Source organism: Xiphophorus maculatus, chromosome 23, assembly GCF_002775205.1.
Source record: "Xiphophorus maculatus strain JP 163 A chromosome 23, X_maculatus-5.0-male, whole genome shotgun sequence".
Lineage (NCBI taxonomy): Eukaryota > Metazoa > Chordata > Actinopteri > Cyprinodontiformes > Poeciliidae > Xiphophorus > Xiphophorus maculatus.
This window is the reverse complement of record NC_036465.1, coordinates 23,790,891-23,811,432: the sequence shown is the minus strand read 5'-3', so window position 1 is coordinate 23,811,432 and position 20,542 is coordinate 23,790,891. Positions and strand designations below refer to the sequence as shown.

The following is a 20,542-nucleotide window of genomic DNA, read 5'->3' as shown; positions in this document are numbered from 1 at the left end:
GACTTGAGATCCGGAAAAAAAAAAAAGAACTCCAAAAAAGAACTTTGTTTTAAAATCCAAGAAGTGAGAAACTCACTACAAGTTACCAACAAACCTAACCAACACAACTACAAGCAGAAAAGACGGTTCTACATTTTTTCACAACAATCAGTGTCATCACTTACCAGATTCTTCCCTCACTCTGTAAAAATCAGTCAACCTCTAGCTTTAAGTAAAGCCTTCTTGAGTCACAATTGATCCCTCCCTTTCACTCAAACACCTGCTGTCTTTCATGAACTAAAGAGGCGGGGGTCGTCTGAAAGGTCATAGAGGGATGAAGCAGTGTGGACACGTCGCCCCCCACTGGCCTGCCTGGCTGCCGTCCAATGACAACAGCCCTGCGGGCTATGCTGGAGGGGATAGAGCGACAGACAACCAATGACGATGCTCTGGAGGCTCACCCCACTCGGTGGTCAGTGAAAGGGTCACTATAGGTCAAGCTCAGCTTGACAATGACCTCACCAAAGCGGATATAGAGGAGATAAAAACCAGTGAAAGGGTGATTTAAAAAAAAAAAAAAAAAAGGCTGAACACACAACCAGGATGGGCAAACATAAAACTGTGTGCTGGAATCTGTTTAAACAAAGGGTTAATTGTAACGTGTAGTATTCATGTGGCTGCTAAGGGTGGACTGGCGTGTGCTTCCAACTGCTTGGAAACGTTATCTTGAAATTTGCAAATTTCCACACAGTTATTGCTTCGACGCAATATCTGGTGAGCTATTGTACGTTAGGTTCCCTAAAATCATAACCTGCTTTAAATATTATATTAAAAGAGTTCTGCACAGACTCTCGTTGTTCTTGATGCTCACTATTGAAACAGAGCTCACAGAGAGCGCTGCGGACATTGGTGTGGAAAATGTAGCTTAGCTACAACCAGCGTCGTCATCATAACTTGAGGTTTTTTCTGTATTTTAAAAATAAATGTCGCCGACACACATTTTGAGACCACATGTTGAAGATGTTTATTAGAGATTTGAATCAGATTTCCCCTCAATTAGATTTTTTTAAAAAAATAAAAAGTATTAAATAAATGCATCAAAAACTAAGACTGTTTCAAAGATTTTTACAGAACTGGGAGCGTCCATTTTTCTGTGGCACGGGAAGTGAAGCTGGGGCAGCTGCTTTGCAGAACGCAGCCTCTATACATGTGGTGCATTGATGCCACCACTGGTTTCGCACTGGCACAGATATCAAGCAGAAAGCACTTGTGCTTATATTTTTAGATGTAAACATAATCATAGTTTGAAAATTAGCTTAACAAATGAATTCAGTTTCAAACAGAAATAACCTAACTGATTTAGCTTTAATGTCAACATGGCAAAAATGACCTCTGATATATTTTGTTCTTAAAGTGAATAACAAAAAAAAAAAAGTTGAGTCTTGCCACCATTTCAACCCCTTTGACCAAAGCTGTACCTTTAATAACGCGTGTCCACTCCAATGTGGATCATCATTTCATAAGAAATGATATGGATCTGTTCTTGCAGCATCAGCCTGCACAAACTGTGATCCCCATTTCAGTGAGTCACACCTCTAATGTACGTCAAACAACATTAGAGGTTGTCTGACCTCTAATCAAACAAGGTCAAACAATTCCTTAAAAAATTAAGGAATTTTTTAATTCCTTAAAAAAAAATGGCTGAGAGATACATGTGCAAAAACTGCAACATTCAAATTCCAGAATCGTATTTGTCTCATTTTCTGACCCATATTATAGCACATTTAATTTTTCTTACACTTAAATATAGACAGCATACTCATTTTAATGCTAAAATCAACAGGAGAGATGGGCAGGTGGGGGAACCTACGCAATGATGGGACGTGTTCATTTTTGGAGAATGACGCACCTGTGGAAACAGCATGTTGTTTAGCGTCAGCCTTTGGTTTCCTGGCGGCTGATACCGTAATATTCAAATAAGCTCATTAACATTACAATATTATAATGTTCTGCTACATCAGTCTCTTCACTGACATAATACCTGACGAGTGATTTAAAACTGTACATAATTGCAACATAACAGGAGCGCGTGAATAAGCCCTCACCATGGTAATATCTGTTATCCGTTTTAGACGAATATAGCCCAGAAAAATAAGACTTTTTAAAAATATATATCTATATTATTTCTCTAAATGGTGGTTACGAGTTGCTGCGTTGTTTCCGCCTAAACCCAATCTAGTTTAACATCCCCATAAAGTTGCTAGTACAATAAGGTCTATTAAAAGAAAAAGCAGTGGAAATTGGGAACATTTTTGACCAACAATAGGGAAGCAGCAGACAAAAAAAAAAAAAAAAAAAAAGCCGCCTCATGTTACTGGTACCATTGAGCAACCCAGTTGCAAGTTTATACCGAGGAAGTGTTTTAAAGCTGGCCAGTGTGGCCCTTACAAATCACCCCAAACACGATTCAACAAACGGATAAAGGCAATAATGAGCTTACGGTTTCAGTTTGAGACACTGATATCCCGCTTAACCCGGCATGTTCGGCACGGTCTTACCTCGCCGGCGGCAGCGGTACACAAGGCGTCCGTCCGGTCCTTGTCTGAACCAGAAATGACCGAAAGTTACCTTTTTTCCTTTGACGCCTACGTCATCTGATTCCATATTTCTGAACCAATCGGAGGCGGCGGCGGAATTTGCCCCAGTTTGTGTCTGTTACGTCTTGCGAGAAGATAAATACAACAGGAAGTCGGTCAGGTCTTAGTCAAATGTTGACACTGAAGATGTTATTTCATGGTTGAACTTCTGCTTCTTATGAAGTCGTCATTATTTATATTGACGTACAAGCGAAACGTTGATAGCCAGTTTTAACCTATTTTACGTCTGTAAATTCAAGTCACAACCACATTAGAAAATGTGAAGTTCCCCAAATGACCCAAAATGTGTATATTTATGTTTCCATAGTTGTTTTGTATTCTACGTTTAGCCTATATACATTTGCAAATACGTTAATTAGTGGCTATGAATTCTTATATTACTCATTTCCTTTCTCACAGCCTTATAGTCATACAATCTACTTTAATTTTTCACTAAGATATGAATATGTGTATTCTGATTTTTTTTTATAAAGTGTTGTTTAGTACCACTGATAGCGAATAAAAAAAATTAATTATTAAAATGCTTGGATTAATATATGCTTCTGTGGAAAAAAAAAATATGACTTCAATTTAACATTTATGCATCTCATCGGGTCAGGGGGAAAACACACAGCAGAAAAATTTATATTACGTAATAATTACAGAATTATTAATATAGACTCAAATTTGGTCAGGACAACGTCGCCCCCCAGTGGTTGGCAAGTACAAGCACTTTTTTTTCCCTGGAAGCCAGGAAGTGTTTGAAAGCAACACCGAAGAGCATTTCCTAATCTCATTTTCAAGACTCAGAGCAAAAGTAGACATTGAAATCAAATCCAGTGTTTAATATTTCCACACCTAACAGCGCTTCGCCTCCATTTTTCTGTGTAGTTAATGTTTACAAAAAACAATATTTGGTGTGTTTACCCAGCTTGGAAAGCCTTCAACTGTCCCTATCACGGATTTACAAAACACATGAAGTCAAAAGGAAAACTGCAGTTGAGTCTAAAAAAAAAAAAAAAAAGGTATTGGTATTTTTTTCCCCCTGTAACACAGCAATTAAATATTTAACCTCCTGAGACCCTGCATCCTCATATGAGGACATTACATTTTTGTAAACACAGATGTAAATAATAACATTGATTGAATGGTCTTATCGTCACACAGATAGACCCAATGTCCTCGTCTGAGGACATTGGGTTTTGAGAAAACCACTTATTGTAGAAAGCTGAAATTTCATTTTTAGGCCAATTGGGTCCTTATGATCCCAAATGACAAGGAGAAATGTATATGCAAAAACAGACCCATTGTCCTCATATGAGGGCATTGGTTTTGACATAGTTCAAGAGCACATAGAAAGCTAAAATTTAATTTCAACTAAAATTAGGTCATACTAATCCCAAATAGTAAGGAGACATAAAAAATGCACATCAAACAAAAGCCCGGGTCTCAGGAGGTTAAAATGAATTTAAAAATTACTTAGATTCTTATGACACATCCTTAGTTTGTATACAAAACAAAGTTTGTTAGTGTCCCGTTCAGCTCAGTTCTGCAGTGCCACCGAGTCACTAGAGAAACACGTCACAAACAGAGATGACTCGTGTTCGTGATGTTGATGAGAGTTTAGAAACAACTGCGATGAGAGCTTCGTGAGAAACGTGTCCCCTCCTTGGCCCAAGACTATATGCTATATATGCTATAAGTGCATCACAGGCAGGGGGCAGTGTTACCGCTTATAATTGAGAATATGACGAGGAGATGCGCTTCTTTTTATACCAGCAAAGCCCGGAGAGCAGCGGACCATGACCAGCCACCACATAACTAGTCGTAGGCCAAAAAAACCCCAACAACTTCCAGTCAAACTAACCACCCACAATCCACCAAAGCATCATCAATATTCGTTAGGTATTGTATTTTATAGCATCTCACAATCAGTTTTCTTCACCCTCACATTAATCACAACATTAATACATTCAGACAACCTTATTTCTGTGGCCTTATTTGGTTCGAGGTAAAGCTTTCAAGTGAGTAAAGTGTTGAAGGAAGAGGTGGTTACAAGCGGAGCACTGGCGGCCATTTATTGAGATTACCATCGACAGTAAACCTGCATGTATGTTTATGTTCAAACAAAGTGGTGATCCGGTGCATCTCCAAGTCCCCCTCCAGCAGTGCTACACCGCCCTCGCAGGCTGCCCTGCACAATGAAACGTTCGCACCTAATAACTGTACCCCCCACGTGTCACAGAGTCGCTGCACAAAAACATCAAGTCTGGCTGCTGCAGCTGCGTGGGCTCCAAACGCAGCACATGGTCGCGTCTGCGAGCTCCTTCGGGCGACGGAAACCTATAGGCACTTAAATCTGAACTTGTTTCACCGTTTGCTTTACGACTTTTAAATTAAGTTCGGCCACAGTAAGCTGCAATATTGACGCTGTTCTTTTTTTTTTTTTTTTTTACCGTGCGGGAAGCTGAGAGGAGGTAAAGCTGCGACTCAAACTTAGCTGCTACGTTTAAACCGAACATGTCGACTGGTACGAAACAAGTGAAGAGCTGCCCCATCCCGACCAGGGTCCTCACCCTGAAGGACTGGTCCCAGCTGCCCGACTGTTACAGCCAGACACCCGGGGGGACCCTCTTCTCTACCACGCCCGGAGGTGAGAAAACTGATTTCAGCTGCTGTGTTTTCTCACGTTGCTTTTATTTGTAACTATTACAAAGTGCAAATGTATCCCCCTCCAGAAAAATAACACTTGAATAATTTAAGTATTAATCTCGCTAATTCGGTTTTTACACTCAGTTTTTTTTTTTTTTTTTACTATGTGCTCTCGCGATAACACAATTAATGCAAAACACTCGTGGAATGAAAGCAAAACATAATTCTGACAAATGCAGACGCTTGTCATAAGCAACCGTCCTAAAACCTTTTCTCTGCACACTTAACAGTTTTCTTTATCTCTTATATCTTTTTGGCTAAACGTCAACCAAACATTTTAATACAGCCTTTCTACTTAAAAATGCTTAATCTTAAAGTATTCCTCTCAAACGCGTTTGCTTTCACGTATTTAAGCAATCGGATGCGTTTCCTCCTGCACACGTCCCTTTAAAACGGCTCAAAAACCGTCCTCCCGCATGAAAACAAAAGGAAGTTTCAAACTCGTGACTTGCAGAGGGTGTACATTTGCGGCTCAGATCAGAGCCATTTGATTGGCCTTTGCGTCTATGGTGCAGCTGGAGGCCGTCCAATCTTTTGAGTTAGAAGTGCATAAAGAACATACTGTACGACTTGAAAAGAAAGGGAAGTGGAGTAAATGTTTAATGCGCAGGGGAGCCATTTTTGCGTGGACGGCACAAGTTGTGCAAGAGATTCCACCACTGTGTTTTGACTTGCATTCCACCTCATATTTCTTCTTCTTCTTCTACACAGTCCTGTCATAAACTATATGCTGAACAGTCTCCTCCTCCTCCTCTGCTTTTTTTTTTTTTTTTTTTTGTCCAGGATGAACGGTCCAAGCCCCATTACATAACATGTTTTCTCTCAGCCGGGCTGATACTTCGCAGAACAGTTCAAACTCCAGTTCAGAATAACACGAGCTGCAGACCGCTCCCAACGCCACATGGTGCAAGTTTTCAAAACAGGTCATCTATGACATAATCCGTGGGTGCCTTTGACCCTTAATGTACAGCTCTGTCATAGGTTGTCAACATGTTTCTTTTTCTTTTTCCTTAAGCTGGAGGGTTTTTGAAAAGAAATTTGTGGATTTGACTGCTTAGGGGGTTAAAAAAAATGCAAGGGAAGCGAGCAGCAGCATGTTTTCCACTTTTCTTTTTGCCTCAAAGACGACATAAATCCACATTCCCTGCTTGCAAAGATGTGGCGCAAGTCGACTCGTCGCCAGTGCGAACTTCCACCATAATGTTATTTACGCCAAAATGTCCCCTCTCTCTCTCGTCTCTGCCAAACGCAGGCACCCGCATCATCTACGACAGGAAGTTCCTCCTGGACTGTCGGAACTCGCCCCTCGCCAGGACGCCGCCGTGCTGCCTGCCGCAGATCCCGGGAGTGACGGTACCGGCCACACACGCGCACCACACGGGGAAACTGCAGGACCTCAAAGAGGAGGCCGAGGAGGAAGAGAAAGATATCGGAGGTAAATATTTGCCCGTTTAGCTTCTGTTTTCTGAACGCGTGTGTGCCCTCTTTTTTTTTTTTTTTTTTTTTTTTTTTTTTTTTGGCTCCGGAGGAGAAGCAGCTCATAAAAACAGGATTACTGTTCTGAGCTGTTGACTTTGAAGGTAAATACAGTGATGGTTTATCTAAAGAGGTGTTGAGATGCTTTCAGGTTAAATGTGGTTCGGTGCTTTGAAGGTTTTCAAATGGTTAAAATATCAAAATTCACTTTTATTCCCCTCCCTTCTGTCTGTTGGTAAACACAGCATGCTGATGAGTTCTACAGTGTCTCGCCTCTCTGTTGTCCAGTAGGGCGTGACTGCATGGGGTGATTTTATCTGATGCAACCTCTTTTTTTAAAATGCTATTTTTTTTTTTTTGTCCGTTTCTTTGCAGATGACAGCCAGTTTGAGATGGACATCTGAGTCAGCAGTACTACCTCCTGTGGAGTGTTGAGTTAAAACGCCTTATAAGTCGTAAAGGACTGTAAAGCATTGCATACAAAGCTTTTTTTTTTTTTCACTTTTTTTTAATTTTTATTAAAAACCGAGGAACCTACAATGGAAAAAGTAACCAAACGTAAGGCGTTTTTCACCTTATAAAATTGGGTGTAAATTGTCTAACCTCGGATGGATTGGTTGGTCGCTTGTTTCAAAGAAACTATGGAATCAAGTATGAAATCTGTTTTGATTGAAACTTTTTTTTTATCTTTTGTAAATAAGAAACTTGTACTACGTTTTAAGTTCAAGGATTATGGTTATTTGATCAAAGCATGTATAAAAGAGGTGTTCGATACATGGATCAGTTTGCTTTTGTTGAATTCCCTCCAAAAAAAAAAAAAAGAAGGGTGGGCTATCAGTACATGCCATGCATCTCCCTTACAATTGGGAGGGGGGTTGGGTTTCTACTGAAAAAAAAAAAAATCAGCTCTTACTTTGTTTTGTATGGACACGAGGTGTGAAAAATAAATGAGTAAGCTGTCATCTTGTGTGTGTGTGTTTTCTGTTTGCAAGACTGATTTTCCCAGTTACATTAAAAATGGAAGGTCATTAATAGGAGTAGTTACTGTCGGGGTTAAGCTGAACACCAGTGTACATAACTCTGTCCTGAACTTTGCTCAAACACATTTCTAAGGCCTTCCTTGAATACAATATCTCATTGATTTGTCATGGCTTGATTTGGAACATGGCGACTTCTCCAATATTTTGGGGGTTGTTTTATGCACGTGTGAAACCCAGACGGGCTGAGTCAGTGTAACAATGTTGTCTTTATTAGGAGGTAGACGCTTAAGGCTAAACATAAATATTGGTGCCAAATCTGATGCAGTTCTTCGGAAAAGTATTTGCACGCTTTGAACTCATTGACATCTAGTCAAGTTACAACAGCAAACCTGAATTTATTTTTCTCTTCTGCCACGATTCTATGTGAAGTTTCACATCTGATATGCGCACACAGTTGTGCTTAATTTTAAAGTGGAATACATAGGAGTTTTTTTTGTTGCTTTTTCCAGATTTCTTGCAACATCTAGTTGTATTGCACAACATATATTTCCCTTCACATACTACTTTTAGTAGCTTACGTGACCATCCTTCCAAAGTGTCATGAAATATGAGCTACTGTGACATTGAACTTTCAATCCTTGCTTCCACATATCATATATGCATTGATTGGTCCAAGCAAACAGCTATTTGCCAGAGTATTGATTTATACAAATCTGGGTCAACGGGCACCGTACATTATCTACAGTTCCTCATTCTACTATGATATTTCTTTTACACTTGGGCATGTTTCAACCACTTGCTCCAGTGTGTTTCATCGGGATTCAATGTGATAGACCAAAGTAAAACTAAAATGGGAGAAAGCTAATGATTTCCCTGTATTTAACTGTCTTTCCATCATAATTAAACAGCATCTGCCTTGCTGTTTCTTAAAAAAAAAAAAGCATTCACACTGTGGTTCATCTGATCAGAGGACTTTTTTTTTTAAGCAATCACTTTTCTATAAACACATCGACTGGCCCTGGTTAATGCCCTTTTAGCTTTTTATTAAGCATATGGTGGCAAAATACAAACGCACACCAGACTTTTTCAGATTTTTATTTAAACAAATCTCTATTTTTGTCACCACTATACACTATACTCTGTCGGTTTATTACATAAAATCCAATTCAAACACAGTAAAGTTTGCAGCTGTGGTAAGCCAATGGAAAAGTTCAAAAGGTAGGAACGTTAATGCAAATGAGCGCACGCTCTCTATGAAATTAAGTGGTTCAGCTTCGAACTCCCCATTATCAGACATATCTAAGAGATGAGATACAGCGTGGCGTCTGTGTGGCAGATCATGGACTGAGTTGGAAGAGCATTTTTAGGCACCTCGGACACACCCAGGCTCGTCTGTGCCACGGATTCTGCTGCTGACCTCGAATCGTCGACACGATCAAGGCCGGGCCTCCTCGCTTGTCCCAGATCTGTAGATCATACACACTGACAGAAAGGGGAAGGTCGGGCCTTTAGGAATGTGAGCAGCTGCTGCCTGCGAGCCAGACATGACCACAACGCAATCTTTAGGCTGTTTCACCTCTCAGCTGTCTCAGATTTGTAATGACACACCACCTATTCTAGCATTAATATTTAATTCAGCTCCATCGAGGCAGCTGTGTGGATTTTGTCGAGGTCCATCCCTGGGCTAGTGAAAGCAGACGGGCGCACTCCTGCGCCATGTGACTTGGTGATATACGTCAGGCTGCACAGCTGCTCCTGCCTCATGGCCTTACAGGCCTCACCCCTAAGCAAAATTACAGCTAACAAGTGACTCGCGATTCAATATTTTCATGCTTCGTAACAAGATTAAAAAAAAAAACTCCACTTAGAATTTTACCATCATGGGAATTATTTGGAGTTGAGAAGTCATTTTACATGTGCTGTACTGCTATTTTATTCAGTGAGAATGCAGGAAGGAAGCAAAGGGTCAAAATCCACTTTCATTAGCCAAAGTTTGGGTTTGTTTGGCATGTGAACAAAAAAAACATCCGATGCCAGCTGACTTCGATAAAGACCATGAGATGCTGATTTGTGCACTTATTCGTGCACAAATGTATGAAACTGCAAATGCAAGAAAAGCCCCTTATGTTCTGGTGCACGGCATAGCAAGACTACCTCTGCAGTAATTATTGGCACAGATTGAAGAGATTTTGTTTGTGTTGTTTTTTGGCAGAACAAACCTTTTCTCCTGATCTCCTGTAATGTAAAATGCCCTGAAGTTGTCCTCTACATATAGACATGCAGACATGCTGACAGACAAGACACATGGAAGCTTATAAATTGGATTTATCATCTAGATTCACATGCCTGGTTCAAAATCCCATGCATATGTTCCCTTATAGCAAGCTCAATGTTTGTGCTGTTTCTGGCCACATGCAGATTACTTTTTAAAAAAAATTTTTTTGTACAATTTGGTTTTGAATTCTTTGGGCTGAAAGAGAGAAGATCGAAATCCAAATCATAAATAATGTAGATAAATATACCTTGTTCCAGTATAATCATTCAGTTAAAACCGATGTGTCAATTTTCTCTGAGCATACATATTTATCTAATTTGTTGTAATAACATAAGGACTTATAGTCTCTTCATTAAAATAAGTTACCCAACAAGTTGATTATTGCTAGATTTGAGGTTGGTAGGAAAGTTATAGATTTTGTTAGAGACTGATAAATGTTTTTTTAGCAGAAATATAATCGATCTGCCCCTTTTGTGAGCCTTTCGAACATTCCTAAACTAGAATCATAGATGAATATGCTCTGCTTTAATGTTCAGAGAAACCAGCTCCACATGTGCTACAAAGGTCACCATCGATCAGAGACACGTGGCCAAATCTAAACTTCCAGAAAAAAGTTGTACTTTACTTTGTGGATGTTCAAAGTGCAAATAAATTTAGACAAAAACTAACTCGTCAAAGTCATTCATAGCATTTATTATCTAAGTTAACATTGTTTTGTTTTTGTTTGGTTTTTTTTTTCTTTCGTTGCAAAGTCATGCATGATACGCCCACATTTTTTCTGGAGCGGCTGTGAGGGGCTGCTGAAAGTAGGAGGGCCTCAGCCAGTGTCCGTTTCACCGACCATAGGCGACACATGAGCTTATCAGTGCCCACACAAACTAGAGCGGCAAAGAAACACTCAAGTTCCGACTTTATGTAGTTTAAGATGACGATTTACATCATGAAGAATATGAAAACCAGCTGTACGCTTGGATTATTTTGGTCTTGATCATGCAGCGTACTGCCAAGGAAACATTTCAATCCTGCACTTTCACAACATGTTTTGGAAAAATCTCTACCTCGTACTACTGTAAACAACACTGGAGATGACCATGTGTTTCTCTCCATCCCCGCCCCCATGATGAGTCTAAACGAACCCCTTAAACTCAGGTTCCTTTGGTTGGGTAAAGTACGGGTTAGTCGAGTAGGCTCTATTTTCGTCCGCCCCTCCGTGTTGAGGCTCAGGAAGTGGGGTCAGGCTGGGTTGCCGGGGCAACGTTACAAACAGGCACTGGAAATACACAGCCTGCTCCGTGATCTCCACAGGGGGAGGGGATGGGGACTTGAAGCGGAGCACATGCTGGATTCTATAGACGAACACATTCCACCTTACGCCCAGTGATCAAGCACGCTCCTGGGAGCTCAGCCAGTGGGGCTGCGCTCTGACTTTAGCTTGCGAAAACATTTCAGAGAATAAAGCGATTCCTCGATTACCGCTGCACTTTGAAATCGAACCCAAGAGACAAGCTGACCACAGAAACTTGGATGGCAGATTTGTTTTTGAACAGCAAAATGTTTTCCCGTTTTTTACCTCCCTGGCCTCCCCTCACACACAAGTTGATATCTACAATATTTAAAGAAAAGAAATATGACACACACAACTTTTTAAGGAAATACTTTGCTAGAATTGCATCACTTTGGCATAGTTACTCGCTCGGTGAAACAGTCTCCCTGGTCGTTGCACAATCTCTGTTTTGCTGCACAGGGTACAGTGAGACATGTTATTGCTTAACATGCAAAGAGCGCCTTTGACCATCATCTTCCCCTTTCATGAGATTTCCTATTGGACAGTCTAGTGTCATAACTTTAGGTTTAGGTACAAAACAGATTCTATAAAATATATATTGCCCATGTTTATTGTGCAACTTCACCATGTATTGCAACATCGTCTGGTGTTATTGCAGAACAGACATTTTCCTGCCTGCACGCTCCTCTTTCAGGAGCTTCTGCCTGTTAGCAGCATGTTACACATGTGGACGAAAAATGTTGCTTCCCCTCTGACAAAAAAGCCCACAACAGTCATTGAAATAACTAGAAATGGAGACAATAAATACAAATTTAAAGAAAATTAACTGATGAAAATCAGATGCTGTGTTTTAACAGAATCATTAAAACCCCCCAAAAAACTAATGAAACAGGACTGGATGAAAATGACGGTAGCTGTAACTTGATATTTTCCCACGCAATCTTTTGAGGAAGACACTTCAATTAGATGACTTTTGTAGCCTCTCCTGTAGGAGAGGTATTTTGGACTTTGAGGGCAAACTGCTCCAGTTGTATCACGTTTGAAGGATTCCTTCCCCAGATATTTCAGTTCATTCCACAGATGTTCAACAGGATTTAGAGCTGAGCTCAGATCAGAATAGTCCAAGTTATTCCTGAATGTTGTGTGTTTTTGGTCATTGTCCTGTGGCAAGATTCACAACCTGCAACTGAAACCAAGCTTTCTGACACTGGACATCACATTTTCCCCCTCAATGACTTGATAGTCTTGACATTTCATCGCACCCTGCACAGATTCAAGATACCCTGTGCCAGAAGCAGCAAAGCAGCCCCAGAACATAACCAAGCCTTTGCTTTGAAAAGTTACTGTTCTTGTCTTTCAATTTCACAATTATACACAACTTCTTGTTTGTCTATTACATAAAAATAATCCAGAAAAGCACACAGAATTTTGGTGTAACTAGACAAGCTAAAAAAACACCTTCAGAAGAGACTAGTCATAAATCCATACCAGAGTCTCGTTTATCATAATCAACAGGTAAATTTAACAGGTGGCTATTTTCTGTATGTTTTGCATCCATATCAGTGTTAAGATTCATTTTGGGAGAAATAACTCTTGTCTTTTAGGAGGTATTTCACTATGTACATATAAAAAAAAGGAAAAATACAGAAGAACCTGCTTTGTTCTACTTCCCTTCCAACCAAAAATACAGTAGAAAAATACTGTAGAATATATCTGGATTTATTTCAGCAACATCTTTTTGTAATATTTTAAAGAAAAACAAACTTTAATGTCAACAACAATAATCTAATCTTACTGTTTCGCCATAATGTGTCTGAGTAACTTCCAACCAATAATGTATAGAACATAAAAATGGCAAAACATGTTTTGCTGCAAGCTGTGAATGTGCACCTTTGACACTTGGACTTCACTGTGCTGACACTGTAGTTAATGTAGGTCAATAAAGTGTCAACACTTCAGTATTATTTCTTCCAGACCGGGTTGACATCCTGTATATGTGAAATCACATGAGTGTTTACTTTAGATGAGTCTCTGCAAATATGCACAGGTCTCCTTCACTCTAACTGTGAGCTGCCAGCTCCAAATAAAAGAGCACACACACACACACACACACACACACACACACACACACACACACACACACACACACACACACACACACACTGACAAATTTCAGCTCAGCACTGAGGCCCATGGGCGATCACTCTGCTGTCATAGCAAAAAATAAGAATGGCATGTAAACAGGCTGCTCCTTTCCAAGCAAAACATAGAAACCGTTGCAGAGACACTGGAGAATCAGGAGCCCAAATTTATGTAGAGACATTCTAGGTCTCTTCGTTGATGTCACATAATCTTACTTTATGTTTAATTATTTCCATGTTTGAAAAAGATCTTTCAGTTCTGTGTGATGTTCAGGAAAACAATATTCAACAAGTGTTTTAGCTGTACTGCACATACTCAGTATATGCACAGAAAACCCTCGTCTGTTAAGTGTGAAACTGAAAAGTTAAACAGCAACAACAAAGCATATCTGACAACCTTACATGAGGAACGGCTGCTTCTTGTTCGCGATTCAGTTGAAAGCTCACCTGGACAAGGCTGACCTCTGCTGGCAAAGAAGCGGTAGTGCATGTTACTCAAGCAACTCAACTGTGACAGTCCTCGTCCTGCGATTTGGGAAAAAGTATTTTTATTCTCCCTAGTAGACATTACTCTGATACAAACTAATTAAATTTAATTGAACTGAAGAGGACTCTCTGAGACTGTGACGTTTAATATGTACTAAGTCCAAAATACTCCTGAATATGTTGCAGAAATAGACACAATGGACAAGAATACAAGATGTCGTATTCTCAGAGTAAAAATGTTTAAACTGATATTTTCTTCGTCTTTTGCTTGTCAGTGGTTTAGAAGATAGTAATAACGTGCAGGAAAACAAATCTTTCTTCCTTGCAATAGTTCCCAGGCCAGAGGAGATAATATTGTTTCTCTGGCGCCACCCCATGGAGGAAGCTAGGTTCATTCGCTTCTGTATCCTTCTATACCAGGGGTCCCCAAACTTTCTCCTGTGAGGGCCACATAACTTGTCCCTTCTCTGATGGGGGTCCGGGGTCAGTTTGTAACAGAAAAAGTGTGACGATTGTAAGAGTGCTAAACATAAAAATGTATTGTTTTTCAGAAAGCACAATCAAATAACCTTTTCTGGATTCTTCAGAGAACAAAAGTCAGGAAATAACACTATTTATGAAATAAATTATAACCAAATAACACTGGGTTCTCCACATAAAAAAAAGGGTTAGGGTCAATTATATGCATGTATAAAATAGTTACTAACTAGTAGTTAATAATAAATAAAGTTCATTACTAAGGAACATTTATTTTATTGCAAAAGCCCAACTTATCAAATAAAAATGTACATATATGAAAATACTCTGGTATTGTTCAGGGGGCCGGACCAAATGTGGAGGCGGGCCGCATCTGGCCCGCGGGCCGTAGTTTGGGGACCACTGTTCTATACTTTCTGACCTGATCAACGTCGAACCACCAAGTTGAAATTTGAAATCTCCTTTGACTTGATTAAAAAAAAAGGAGCACTAGGTTCATATCACTAACCCACATTAAACTCTTTACAAGGAGTTTATCATTCGGTAAATTTCTACCTCCCATATAAAACTATATTCTCTACTTGAAGCAAAACTATCATTGAATGATTTATCTCAGAAAAAAATAGGATTCAGACTTAGAGTTGTTAATTGTGTTTCACTGGGCTGAAAGTTCTGCATCCGCAGAACCAGAACCAAACATGGAGAAGCAGCATTCAGCTTCTATGAACCACAAATCTGGAACAAAAAGACTGCAAAACAGCAGAAACACAGAGTTATTTTAAATCTAGACTAAAAACTCAGCTGTTTAGAGTTGCTTTTGAAACCTAATCATGAAACATTAATCAATGATCTGATGTGCAAAATGTAATGTTGACTGTGTGTTCTATGACTTTGTAATTTTGTGTTTTTGTGATGTAAAGCACTTTGAAGTGCCTTGTTGCTGAAAGGTGCTGTACAAATAAAATTTGATTTGATTTTAAAAGATATTTATTTAGAAAAAATTAAGATATATTAAGATTGACAAAAAGACCTTCATAGGATTTTTGCAGAAACCACAGGTTTTAGGATTCAGCAAAGTTATATTTTATGTTATATTTTATTTTTATTTTATCTTGTCTACAATTGCTACTCAGTGGTGGTTGTTGTGTGTCTTGTCTCTATGCTGCTGTAACTGCGAAATAATTTCCCTGCTGGGATGAATAAAGTAATTCTATTCTATTCTATTCTATTCTATTCTATTCTATTCTATTCTATTCTATTCAAAGTCATCATGAAGTCCTTACCAGTGCTTTAGGCAGGTATTTATGAGAGTTTTGATTTTCTTAATTCCAGTAACCAACGTGCATCAGATATGTTTTTTAGCAAAACTTGTACCGTTGCACCACTAATATATACTGATATAATTATACAATCATATTCAATAAATTTTGATATGCAGTCTGATGAGGCTCATTTGTCAAATAGAAAGTAACTTTTAAAAATTTACCAGATTTTAACCACACTTTTCACCAAGCCCATTTTTCTGTATCTTTTCCTTATTGTATTTGTCCACATAAATATTGTTTGTAAATGCCATGTTGTCATAAACTGTAAGTGTAAAATCACCATAACTAAGAGAAACAAAGGCTTGAAAATGTCCGTCGTTATGTAAGTGATGTGGAGTCGATATTTAACAGACCGCGTAGAAAGAAAGCACTGAGGCAAAATTACTCTCGTATTTCAATTTACAGGAACAAAAGCAACAAAGTCAGATCGACATAAATTAGTTACTCATTTCGGTGCTTTTTTTCTCCTTTTCTCCATCATTTCCCGCATGATCTGGATATGTTTCTGATCCTTTTTATTATGGACCTCACTTTTAGTTGAATGCTGTGTGTAAAGTCTTTGCCAACCACCAGTCCCATGCATCTTCCTCCTTTTGTAATTCAGAGATTTCTTTTTAAATGAAGTCGTGTGCAGTTACACTCTAAAAAAATAATCCTGTAAATTTACAGCATCTGTACCGTAGTTTATTCTGACAGTAGATTACTGTTAAAGTAAATACAGTAGCTAAACTAAATATACAGTAATATACTGGCGTCATTTTACTGTAAGTTTAGTTTCACTAACCCTTTTACTTTATCAGTAATCTTCTGTACAACATTTTATTGTACAATCTTATCTTTACAACAGAAGAGTAGTACTAAAATTGACACAGTTTTAAAATGCATTATCATTACTCCACTTCAGAAAAGAGGATGAGAAAACATTGTTTTGGACATAATTTAAATTTTTTTTAAAGTTATCCCACAAACCATATACATTTATGCAAAAAATGTAATAAAACACACTGCTAAGCTTCAGAGAATCAGTTACAAAACAATAAGCATTTTATGTCAAGAATGAGTGATGGTTGCAAAAACACTGTAATAAAAATGTAAGAATTACAGTTTGTGTTCTGACTTTAATTCTGACTTTAATCTCGGAATTCTGACTTTAAAGTGAGAATTCTTTTTTTTTTCAGTGGCCCTAATTCTCTTCCGTACATATTTATAATTTTTTGGTATTAACGACAAAAAAGAACAAAACGACCCCCAAAATAAAAAATTAAACATGGCAGCAGTAACACTTGAAAACCAGTAATAGTTTACATTTTAAATCCCTGTTTAGGACAATGCAACATTCAGCACTTGTTATTCAACAGTCAAAGTGGCACTTACCTTTTTAGATGCAGGTGAGGGCAACATCGAGCATGGACAATATAAGAAAAAATATCCATCAGACCTTACATGATTTGGGAACAGAAATATTTTAAAGAAAAAAAAAAAGACAACTAACCTGAAATGCCACTCTAAGTTCATCAGGTTTTTGATCAGGATAGAAACATGCACATTTACTCTTTGCAGTTTCTTTGGGGTTATCTTGCCCGATCTTTCTGGCAAACATTCTGCCCGCTATTTCCTGATAACATAAAAAAAAAAAACGCAACCAAACAACAACCAAAAAAACCAAAAAAAAAACACCCCACAAATCTTTCTTCCTTGCAATACTCAGTGCTGTAATTCTTAATGAGTTCCCAGCCAAGAGGAGATAATATAGTTCCTCTGGTGTCGCCCCATGGAGGAAGTTAGGTTCACTGGGTGCAACTTTCTATACTTTCTGACCTGACTGTCGAACCACCTATATATGTATACTAGTTGGGGCCTGCCATGCAAAGCAATGGCAGGAACTTGGGGCCTGCCATGCAAAGCAATGGCAGGAACCTATTACTCTACACCCAACAAGCGTCTCTTTATTATTGGGGCCTGCCATGCAAAGCAATGGCAGGAACCTATTACTCTACACCCAACAAGCGTCTCTTTAATATTATTATAATTCTTTATTTTTCTTCCGTAACCGTTAATGCGGCTCGTACCGCTGGGTGCACACCTACAAATGAGGTATCAAAACGTGCAGAAAATTCACGCCATTGGAGCTATTACTTCTGGTGGGATTTGGGCTTAACGTGGCGACATAATTCGCAAAAAACTACGAAAAAAACCCCATTATAACTCAATGGGAAAAATCCTAGAAATACCCTATTTTTGAGGATTTGCTGTGTCGTCACAAATTCACCTAGAAATGCCATTCAAATTTCATTTTGTAGATACGTCTGTGATCTCTTCGAAAGTGAAGACGGCTCGTCGATACCAGTTACGGTTTGTCCACAATTTGCCTCTAAGCGACCCAAACTTTCTCATTTTTGCTGAAATTACAGTGACAGCCGATCTCGGTTCATATCTGGGCACAACATTTCTTTCTCTCATCACTGTAAATGCTCTGAGTGAGGTACAGATATGAATCTCGGGACTATCGCAGAAGACACATTGAACTGTCATACGCTCGAAACGCTTTTCGAATATGTATTACGGTTCCCGAACAAGAAGGATTTGTTTCCAATGCTTTTTTTCAGTAAAGTGTGTTTGCTCAAACACACTTGTGTGTTTGAGAGCTCACAGCTCAGAGCTCACACCTGCTGAGACCATTATTTGCCATAGCAACGGAACTCAAGAGGCTATTGGCTGCTGATTTGGACTACGAATACGCATCGCTGTAGTTCTATCTATCCTCAGTTGAAACAGATCAGGACTGAGAACTGGCCTTTACAACTACTTGCTGCTTTGGGCTGTATATAACTGATTTAACTCAGTAACTGTTACACATGGGATTAGTTTGGAACTTTAAAATGGAGCATAATAATAATTTCAAAATAAAAGCCTTGAATAGTTTTACATCAGGTAATTGCTGTTTTTGGCTTTATTTGACGTTTTCATCCAAAGCACTGTTACACATGGGATTACTTTGGAACTTTAAAATGGAGAATAATAATAATTTCAAAATAAAAGCCTTGAATATTTTTACATCAGGTAATTGCTTTTTTTGGCCGTATATGACTTTTTCATCCAAAGCAATGTTACACATGGGATTAGTTTGGAACTTTAAAATGGAGAATAATAATTTCAAAATAAAAGCCTTGAATATTTTTACATCAGGTAATTGCTGTTTTTGGCTTTATTTGACGTTTTCATCCAAAGCACTGTTACACATGGGATTACTTTGGAACTTTAAAATGGAGAATAATAATAATTTCAAAATAAAAGCCTTGAATATTTTTACATCAGGTAATTGCTGTTTTTGGCTTTATATGACTTTTTCATCCAAAGCACTGTTACACATGGGATTAGTTTGGAACTTTAAAATGGAGCATAATAATAATTTCAAAATAAAAGCCTTGAATAGTTTTACATCAGGTAATTGCTGTTTTTGGCTTTATTTGACGTTTTCATCCAAAGCACTGTTACACATGGGATTACTTTGGAACTTTAAAATGGAGAATAATAATAATTTCAAAATAAAAGCCTTGAATATTTTTACATCAGGTAATTGCTTTTTTTGGCCGTATATGACTTTTTCATCCAAAGCAATGTTACACATGGGATTAGTTTGGAACTTTAAAATGGAGAATAATAATTTCAAAATAAAAGCCTTGAATATTTTTACATCAGGTAATTGCTGTTTTTGGCTTTATTTGACGTTTTTATCCAAAGCACTGTTACACATGGGATTACTTTGGAACTTTAAAATGGAGAATAATAATAATTTCAAAATAAAAGCCTTGAATATTTTTACATCAGGTAATTGCTGTTTTTGGCTTTATATGACTTTTTCATCCAAAGCACTGTTACACATGGGATTAGTTTGGAACTTTAAAATGGAGCATAATAATAATTTCAAAATAAAAGCCTTGAATATTTTTACATCAGGTAATTGCTCTTTTTGGCTTTATTTGACTTTTTCATCCAAAGCACTGTTACACGTGGTATTAGTTTGGCCCTTTGAAATGAAGCATTCTGAAAATTTCAAAATAAAAGCCTTGAATAATTTTACATGACGTAATTGCTCTTTTTGGCTTTATTTGACTTTTTCATCCAAAGCACTGTTACACGTGGTATTAGTTTGGCCCTTTGAAATGAAGCATACTGAAAATTTCAAAATAAAAGCCTTGAATATTTTTACATCAGCTACTTGTGTTTTGAGCATTATATAACTATTTTAACCCAAGGACTATTACGCATGGGATTAGTTTGGCCCTTTGAAATGAAGTTTAACAAAACTTCCAAAATAAAAGCCTCGACAACATTTTAAATCGTACCGAACGGTGCACGTCCGCCTCGCTTAACGTTCTTGCGGTTCTCCGTGTGCCACTGCTTACGTCGCGGCGTTCTTTGGCGTCGACGCCGATTTGTGGCGCGACGACGCCGGGCCCGAACCCCACGGCCGCGCCTTGGCAGGCCCCGGCTAAATTTCTTCCGAAATTTTCTAGTTGGGGCCTGCCATGCAAAGCAATGGCAGGAACCTATTGCTATTGTCGGAGAAAGTGTTTCTTTATTCTTCTTTATTTTTCTTCCGTAACCGTTAATGCGGCTCATACCGCTTGGTGCACACCTACAAATGAGGTATCAAAACCTGCAGAAAATTCACGCCATTCCAGCTATTACTTCTGGTGGGATTTGGGCTTAACGTGGCGACATAATTCGCAAAAAACTACGAAAAAACCCCCATTATAAGTCAATGGG

At 38.6% G+C, this 20,542-nt stretch overlaps 2 protein-coding genes across 4 annotated transcripts in view; one reads left to right on the top strand and one right to left on the bottom strand.

Moving 5' to 3' along the window:
* The window catches only part of acsl4 (acyl-CoA synthetase long chain family member 4), a 30,871-nt gene extending 28,238 nt beyond the window's left edge, over positions 1–2,633 (bottom strand). The window contains exon 1 of one of the 3 annotated variants that reach the window (XM_023328768.1): positions 2,538–2,633. The gene's annotated coding sequence lies outside the window, so the exon portion shown is untranslated. Of the gene's footprint in view, positions 1–2,479 lie in introns of all 3 variants that reach the window. The other 2 variants (XM_023328770.1, XM_023328769.1) reach the window with 2 other exon arrangements.
* Positions 2,634–4,887: 2,254 nt separating this feature from the next.
* LOC102232072 (eukaryotic translation initiation factor 4E-binding protein 3-like) lies at positions 4,888–7,765 on the top strand. Its single transcript, XM_005816392.3, has 3 exons — positions 4,888–5,268; positions 6,580–6,762; positions 7,179–7,765. Exons 1-3 carry the CDS (start codon positions 5,136–5,138, stop codon positions 7,205–7,207), a joined length of 345 nt encoding a protein of 114 aa, XP_005816449.1. The 5' UTR covers positions 4,888–5,135; the 3' UTR covers positions 7,208–7,765.
* Positions 7,766–20,542: the final 12,777 nt, after the last annotated feature.